General features: G+C 36.7%; 1 protein-coding gene across 1 annotated transcript in view; it reads left to right on the top strand.

The window, feature by feature from the left end:
- Positions 1-5,697: 5,697 nt before the first annotated feature.
- The window catches only part of Fim (plastin-2 fimbrin), a 74,183-nt gene continuing 70,971 nt past the window's right edge, over positions 5,698-8,909 (top strand). The window contains exon 1 of the mRNA XM_085954529.1: positions 5,698-5,985. Coding sequence (XP_085810655.1) covers positions 5,923-5,985 — 63 coding nt within the window. The 5' untranslated portion in view covers positions 5,698-5,922. The remainder of the gene's footprint in view (positions 5,986-8,909) is intronic.

Genomic DNA, 8,909 nt, shown 5'->3' with positions numbered 1-8,909 from the left:
ATTAAGTGCACTTCTCTCGTGTTCTATGGACTGAGCACAGATGGCAATAGCATAAAAATAAAAGGAGGAATTATACTTATTTAATTTATATTCGAGGATTGTGGACCGTCAAAAGCTGGCTGGTTAGGCGGGTGCAGTTGTATTGATGATTAGACCAACCGAAGACAAAGAAAGCCCTATATATACGTATATTTGGTGAGATGTGGCACCACAAAGCTCTCCGATCATATGACGATTACGTCAGGTGAAATGCCCTTTCTGCGCGCGGGAAGAACGGTTTTGTCCCGCGGAAACTAACCCGGCGTAATTAATTTATTAGGTAGGATTAATTTGCCCGGGTGGAATAACGGAATGCATAAACAAAACAATTTAAAAGAACTGAAAAGGCCAAGCACAGAAATCGATATATCGACACCAAAAAGGTTCGCGCGCCCGGTAACGCGCCTCTATCTGATTTTTACAGATGGCAGTGCAGGTTCAGGAAATCGATAAACGCCGTTCTTTTTTAAACCAAGAAAAAGGACGAAATATGAGAATTTAAGACGGCAATTGTCTACTTTACACCTCACTTAGCGTATGTTGTGGTACCACATCCCGCACTACAAACCTCACAGGTCAATTAGACTTAATTCCTTAACATGTAAATTAATTAATAGAGCGGGGATTAAATTTAAACACAACCGCGGAATAATCTAACGCTCACGTAAATCGGCAATACAAAAAAAACTTTTAAACATTAAAGGGATCCTATACGCTACGAAACAATTACACTATGACAATTAAAAAAAAATTAATACCAATAACACCTAGAATTAATTTTTCACTGACAGGGCACGGCTTTAATATCATATAATCCCGAAGGGAGGCAAGCTTGAAATAAATTAGCGTAAATTAGACATGAAATAAAAAGAATAACAAAGGGAAGGCAAAGGTTATTAACAAACAAAATTATAGTTATAGAAATATCATATAGTTATAGTTATACAATATATAAGTCATACAAAGGAGAAATTAACAAAAGAAATATTGATACAGGGTACTCAGGGTTTGGCGGCGTGCTGGTGGATGGCACCTTCGGATGAAGGTCCTGTGGAGACCCAGGTAGGGTCTTCAAGGCGTCGGAGGAGAAAAGAGAGCTCTTCGAGTTGCGCAAGCTTCTTTTAAAAGCTTCTTTGTGTCGCCCGCGTGGAGGGGGTACTCCGGGGGCCATCATTAGTTCCGCTATCCGCCGCTGAGGTAGGTCCCGGCCCTTTTTTACTACGGCACGGTATGTCGGTGGGATATTTAAACTGGCCGAAGGCCTTATGGGATGTCGTCCACCCCGCCCTCCTGGTTCTGGGGTTCTTGGCGTTCGCCTTCCTTCGCATAGGTGTAGAACGGCGATACCTCACGCAGGTGACCGAGTTTGCCGCTATTCGCCGCGAGATGTCGCTAGGATGCCCGTTTTTGACATCCGATAGCTGTGGCGGGAAACGTTCGATCTTTTGAAGATACCGACCTAACCAGTATTGCCGGCTTATTTGAACGCCAGTCATTTACAATATTAAGTCAACTGGAGTGGACATTCGAGCGGTAATGTCTATTTCCCGGGCTTTGAGAGCGTCGGGTTTTGCGCCGTTACGTACGTCGATTCTTGCATCGGATGCCTTATTATCCACTTGCTCTGCGCAAGATAGCAGGTAGTACGGTAAGGGTCGCATTGCTGACCTTGGGACGTCCGGGATCCGCCGCTTTCTTAAAAGAACCGTTATCCCTTTGCCCTGTCCAGTGCAGGGATAGACAACTTTAGCGCGACGGGGGTCGCACGTATTGATTTGGTGACAATAACAAAGAAAACGAAGCTAATCATACGGACAGCAAAGATTATGTGAAGAGATCTTCACGCCCGCAGTAAGACGGTGCAAATTTTTTAAATGCAAGATAATTGGCCTTAGTAGCAACCAAGTCGGACGACCGGATGGGCCCAACAGCTGGTTGGACCGACCTGAGCATCTCCTCCCGTTCGGAGCACATACTCAGACATTCCCAGAGGATGTGGTTGGCATCCTGTATTTCCCCTTCGCATGGACATGTCGGACGACTTTGGCCATTAGTTTTCATGTTTTTTATTACTTTGGAATGTTGCTCACAGGGCTGGTCCTTGCAAGTGCATGGCCTGATTGGAACATGTGCACGAGGCCCCTAGGTACCTATAGGCCTTGATTATTATTTTCTGCTCCAAAAACGGCCGACGCCCATCACTTCAGATTACTTAACAGTGTAAATAGTGTGAACCTAATAGGTTGACCAAGTGGCTAACATCCATTTCTCATAAAAAAATCTATTAACAGGTACAACCTCCACTCTGTGGAGGCCCACATGCTCCTCTAAGCGCTCGTCCAGTGTAGGCGCGTTCGGCGGAGCGTTGTGCGACGCGCGCAACTCAAACGTATAACCGTGTATGAAAATGTTCGTAGACAATGTCTTTTTTTGGTTATACGTTTGAGTTGCGCGTGCCGCTCAACACTCCACCGAACACGCCTACGCTGGACGGGGCCTAAGGATCGAAGATGGTGATGTAAGTAAGTAAATGGTTTACTGAAAAATCCATTATAAAAAATCTTCATGAAGAAATTATCAATTACATAACAATTTACTGAGCATTTTGATAATAAAATAAAATTACCAAAATGATGTTTTCCTTGCTTTTTTTATCGGAAAATGTGTCATAATTATTTAAACTCCTAATTTCCACTGTAACAAAATGAACAGAAATAATTGCAAAACACCAAAATGGTAGCTGCTTTTACTTGTCTAATAGAATTGTTTTGTACTGCATCTTCTATGATATTAATGAGTTTGAATGTCTTTATAAGCTGTTTTTCAATTTAAATTCAATTCTTTATTAGATACGAGGTATCTATGTCATTCTTGATTTTTCCCCGGAATTCTATGATTCTACTGCACAATAGCCTTGTATTTTACATATTGTTTATTTAAATATTTGATAGGAATTAAAAACTAACTTGAATCTTTTATTTTTTTATTACTGAATCTAATAACCTAGAAGGCAAGGTCCAGTGCGACGCCCTATCGGGCCCAAACGGTTCAATCACCTTAAAACGGCCTGATTGCTCACTGTTTTGAAATAAATTTCGAACCTACCTAGCTTAACACAATGATTGCTGACCTTTTAATTACCACATTTAAATAACCCATTAATTATATCTAATGGCCAATTACTCCAAACGCGACAGTTACGGTAGCACAATGAGTTAAATAAATGACAAATGTTTTCAAAATTAGTATAAAATACCTCTTTCAATGATATGCTAGTTGAAGAACATGACGTCATTCAGTCTCAATCAAATTTATTTATTTTACATATAACGAACAAATTATAAATTCAAAGCGTACACAACATGACATAAAATAAGTGTTAACAATTTTTTTAATAAATATACAGAGAAATGTGAGTTAATACAATAAGAAATAAAATAACAAAAGTAAAAGTAGATGGATGCACACAATGTGAACTATTGATAGACCCTATCTTAAAAACTTATAAAACAACATCCACCTAAATTCACCTCGCGTAAGTGGAAGATATCAATATTCGAAGCGATTTCATTAAACATGGTTATTTCTCTCCCAATTGGCATCACTAATCGTCGCTATAGGATTTGTTTCCCGAATATCCATTTTTGTCGAAATCGACATTTTAATGCAGTTCAATTTCTTTTATCGAACTCTACCGAAATCATTTATAAAAACAATATATTTTTATCTAGGAACAGAGATATTTTTTTAAAAAACCCGAATACGCCATGTTAAGTTACAATTACTCCGTGGTGTTCTCCCGAATGTCCAACTATTCGTACCTGAATATCCAAGTTAATTTCGGTCGAAATATATCTCTGGCTGAGTGTTTATTTCCCGAATATGACTTTAGCCAATCAAACCGCGCTCACGCCGTGCATCTCGCTCCCACATTCACGCTGTCTAGCTCTATAACAATCACGCCCACTTTCATATTTTTCGGCCGTCCGGAGACTTCTTTCAAATTTCATCTTATTGATATTGTTTTTAACGTTACTATTGTTTTAATAGTGAATTCATCAAATTTGAAGAGATCATTCATAGCTGATACATCACCAGTTCGCCCTGAACTTACAGTAGAGTTGTGGAAGTGAGTATTTTAACCTAAATAACTGCATTTTGTTTTGATAAATGACACAAAATCCCAACGGTTATATGAATTCTACAGTATGACCCGGCAACTACTATGACGTAAAAAATAATTATTATTTCAAATTATTATTAATCAAACATTGTTTGTCTTTATTTTACTTTTAATCTAGGTATTTCTATGAAAATAAAGGCGATGCTATTATTTATTTTTGAATGCGCTGATAGTTAATTTAATTTAATATGTATGTTAGTAACTATTTATTTGGTGGATATTATATACTTAAGATATTGGTATCTACCTAATATTAGCAGCCAATGGTAATTAATTTATACATGCTATTATTTTGTGTTGTTATTCCTTACAATATTAAACATATAATATTTATTTGGTGGTTTGTAATAAGTTTAATTGTCAATTATAGAAATATATAGATATAATAATATACAGATATATATAAATAGATTTTTTTTTTTTTTGGAAAAAGTATTAATATAAAATTGTTAGCAAGTACGGGTAAGTACCATCATAAAATATTGGAGAAATGACCGTAACGTCGGTTAGTAATTGAAGTAGTAGATACCTTGTAATATATTTTCTCAGAAGTGATTTAAAAAAATTATGTAAGTATGTTCAATTATTAGAATGGTACATTCTTAAATCTTGTGAATTATTCGTTCAAAAAAATAGTTAATTACTTAAAAACTACTTTATTAAGTACTTAATTCGAAAAAAAACCGAAAAAGCGATTGCCGCATGTTATTATTACATACGAACTTGGGTAATTACGATCATTAAGTATTTAAATAGTAGAGGTAATTATTAACAATTATCGTGTAAATAAATATAACATTTGAGGCGTGTACTTTTTGACCACTCAGTAATCTGTGGGCCGTGCAGCAATACGCTACGGTCTTAAATCCCGAAAGTCCATGTTTTGTCCCGAATATCCATTATTCTGAGAGAGCGCTAAAAATTTCCCGAATATCCACAGTGAGTACTTGTAAATAAAACGCATTTTCTGTGCATTTAATGATTTATACCAGTATATTATTCTTGGAATCTATTCTTAGATAATGTTGCAATCATACAGTATAGAAAGAATAATTGATACATCTACTGATATTAAAATATACGACAATGAAATTTGTTTTTCGTCTCCTGTAAAATTGACATTTGGTCTATTCGGGAAACAAATCCTATAGCGACGTAATGGCAGGTCAGTTTTGCACCTTGGTAAAACAAACAACGGATGCCCTCGATTCCTAAGGTAATTATCAGCGACACAGAGGCCACCACCAAGAATGACAGAGTTCACATTTGCGCCGCGTATACTTTTCTGTTATCAGCTATGGGAATAAATCAAAGATTTTAAATATTTTACATCATTCAACCTCTCTGGTACAAATGTAAAATAACACGTGTTATTGTTTGCAAAATAAAATAATTTTTAGCAATTTTTTGGAAATTATTGTAAAAGATGGCAATACCTGAGGAAATTATAAATCGTATCTGGCACTTCTGGCAGCACTTGTAGTTCAGAATTGAATTTGTCGTGTGGCGTGTTGAGTTGAGGTGTAAACTGCGCCGGTAATGCTGTGTTTATGATACGCGTACCGTAATAATTAGTGACCAAAATCGTACTAAATAGGAAACAGTGAATACACACAACTGATTTTGTAGTTTTAAAACAGTTTCGTATTTTAGAATACTCAAGTTTCTCGACTGTTCAATTGATGTGAATTTTTGTCAACATGGCAGACCCTTCAAGATTGACAAGCGACGAGACAGCCGACATCAGAGAACAATTTACCCAAGTAAGTCATCCTTTTTTAACGAAATCCATTGAAATAATGTACGTTAATCAACTAACTATTTTTCGTCTTCTTTGTTTTTGTGGTATTTCTGTTGTATTTAGTGAAAATTCGATAAACATGGCCAGTCTAAAGCGTTTCTACCTTTACATGTTTTTTTGACAATTGAACATAGGTTGACGCGACCATCAAATTGAAATTTACCATTTGCGCAACATTTTAAATTTCGCAGCATTAAACAGATCAATAGACGCATGCCTTATTGAGAATATTGACAACATTTAATTGAAGATTTTTTGTTGTTTTTGACATTCGAAGTGGGAGTGGTTTGTATTATCGTCAGGCCGTAGTACAAATTGTGCAAACCATCATCGGTAGGTAGGTACCTACTAACTCTTATTAGTACAAACGAAAAGCGAGGCCGGCAGGATTGTCATTTTGTTTCGCAATAATGATTTTAGCATACCGTAATTCCTAAAAAGGCATCCGCTGTGATATTTTAATAATGTTATTATAACAACTTTTGTTTCGTATTAGGAGGTAAACAGTGACAACCCTAGACAAAATGCCGCCCCATTTTTGTACAGTATTTTTTATCCTTTCATGACTCCAATATTTAAGAAATGTGTTGTATGGATACATTACTAACGAAATATAATTACCACTAAATCTAATTTTATTTAAATTCTGACATTCTGACAACTGCTCTCGGTTTATGCACTGACGCTCATTCAATATTGGTGTAGGTATTTAAAGGTTGCAACACACTATTGCACGTCTATAATATGTGGTTCATTTTCGTAGTACACTCACACATTCAAAACCCTGCCTCAAAATGTGGTGTATTGGGATAAAACCTATCGGAATTCTATCTATTAATCTGTTCTGTGTTTGAAACACATACTAATTATTTTAAAAGTTATCTTAATATAACAACTGCATATTGTGTGATAGATACAATGCACTTAAGTGCTAGTGAGACTCGTGTCAAAACGATTGATGTTTTAGAAGCACTGTATATGTATATCAAAGTACATAGTTATAACGCTTGTGTATTTCAGAAAAAAATGCATTTCCCGAGTCAAACATTATTAATTAATGCAATACGTTGACATTACTGTCCTAGTACTATATACCTACATGACGATATAACTTTTGTCACGAGCGGAAAACTGTGACGGTGGTGGGCAAAATATTAATAAGTACTTAGGTATGTATGTACTTAGTTGAATTCTAAACTTTTTTTAGCGAAGGACCTTTTTGGATGTACCATTCAAAGCCTTGTAAATCGCTGATAGGTACTAGTAGTCCAACTTGAAACAATAAAATTGTATATTTTTTGAAATTATATTGTTAATCTAATTTAACTAAACAAATTTGACTTGGTTTTGAGTAGTTGGCAAAGTTGAGAGATGCATTTGATTGTGTTTGCCTAACTTAGGCCCTAAACTAAACTAAACCATAAAGTCCCGAATATTTGTATCAATAACATCGCTAAACGCTAAAGACTTCAGAAAAAAATGAATATTTAGGAATGCTTTTGGGCTCAGTGTTTCCCAACCTTTTTGTGTAGCAGAACTAAAACATTTCATAAAAACTCGAGGAAACCATCCCTACTAGGCTTACAGGTAAATTACAAATTGAACTTGTAAAGCAGCTGCCAGTGAAATACGTAAGCAAAGTACCTACCGACATTAAGCAGACTGAAGATACCAGTGGCGCACCCAGGATTTAATATTGGGGGGGGCCAAGGAGGAGAATGTAAATTAGTCCCATAGACTCTTTTTCTTACACAGCTTAATTTCTCGTTTATCGGTCTTTTTTCTATTGCACTCGGTGTACCTATACCATGGTCTCCACATCCTGAAACGGGCACTCAGGCTAGGATATTTGGCGGGCCCCCTACCTACCGCTTAGAATAAATGCAGTGTGAAACACTACATTAACGTTTTTCAAATTGTATTTTAGTTCAAATTAAGGGTACTTATACAGTGAATTATTGGCGATTTTTAATACATCTACTTTAATAATGGAGCTGTAGAGTATCAACACATAATAATCAAAAAATATATTGCACAATTATATAAGTAATTGAAAATGTTCATGGCCATGAAGTGTAATAGCGCCGCAGGCGACTTTTTTACTACTAAAGCTAATTTATGATGTGTGTTTATCTCACTTATCTGGTCAACCCGACACGCCGGGCCCCCAGGCTAGAGCCATGTCAGCCCTCCCCAGCCATGACCTACACCACTCCGGAATTCGGGTGGACACCAAGAATTTTTTGACAGTTCCCTTAGGTATTGGGTTTCTAAAAAAAACCTGACATTAGTGTTTCGAAATTTTTGTGTTAGAAATTAAAATCTAAGAAATTTTTCTAAAAAGGGTGCTGGAGAATTATTACAAATCATTTTTTTGCCGCGTTTTATTGGCTTTCGATGTCAATGTTTAAAATCATTCTGATAATTTTCATGTTTGAGGGGTGCCAGGGCCCCTTGCCCCCCCCCCCTGGGTGCGCCACTGGTGTACACCACTCCGGAATTCGGGTGGACACCGAGAATTTTTTGACATTTCCATTAGAGATTGAGTTTCTAAAAAAACCCGACATTAGTGTTTCGAAATTTTTCTAAAGAGGGTGCTGGAGAATTTCAAATCATTTTTTTGCCGTGTTTTTATTTGTCTAATCTATTGGCTTTCAATTTTCAATATTTTTGGGGGGGGCCTAGGCCCCTTGGCCCACCCCCTGGGTGCGCCACTGGAAGATACCACCAATTTCTATGTGTTGGTAGTCTCAAATATTATAGAGTACCTTGGTACATAGGTATTAGGCGCCACAGAACAAAGTTCGTGTACCTACGTGCTACCCTGATAAGCGCCGTAGATGAAAATTTTGATAAACGAGTTGTCTACCTATTCAGTCAAAACTA

This window comes from Rhyacophila brunnea, unplaced genomic scaffold (assembly GCF_057557595.1).
Source record: "Rhyacophila brunnea isolate RB1 unplaced genomic scaffold, BYU_Rbru_1.0 scaffold_4, whole genome shotgun sequence".
Taxonomy (NCBI): domain Eukaryota; kingdom Metazoa; phylum Arthropoda; class Insecta; order Trichoptera; family Rhyacophilidae; genus Rhyacophila; species Rhyacophila brunnea.
The sequence above is the reverse complement of the archived record's forward strand: the minus strand, read 5'-3'. Positions and strand labels throughout refer to the sequence as shown.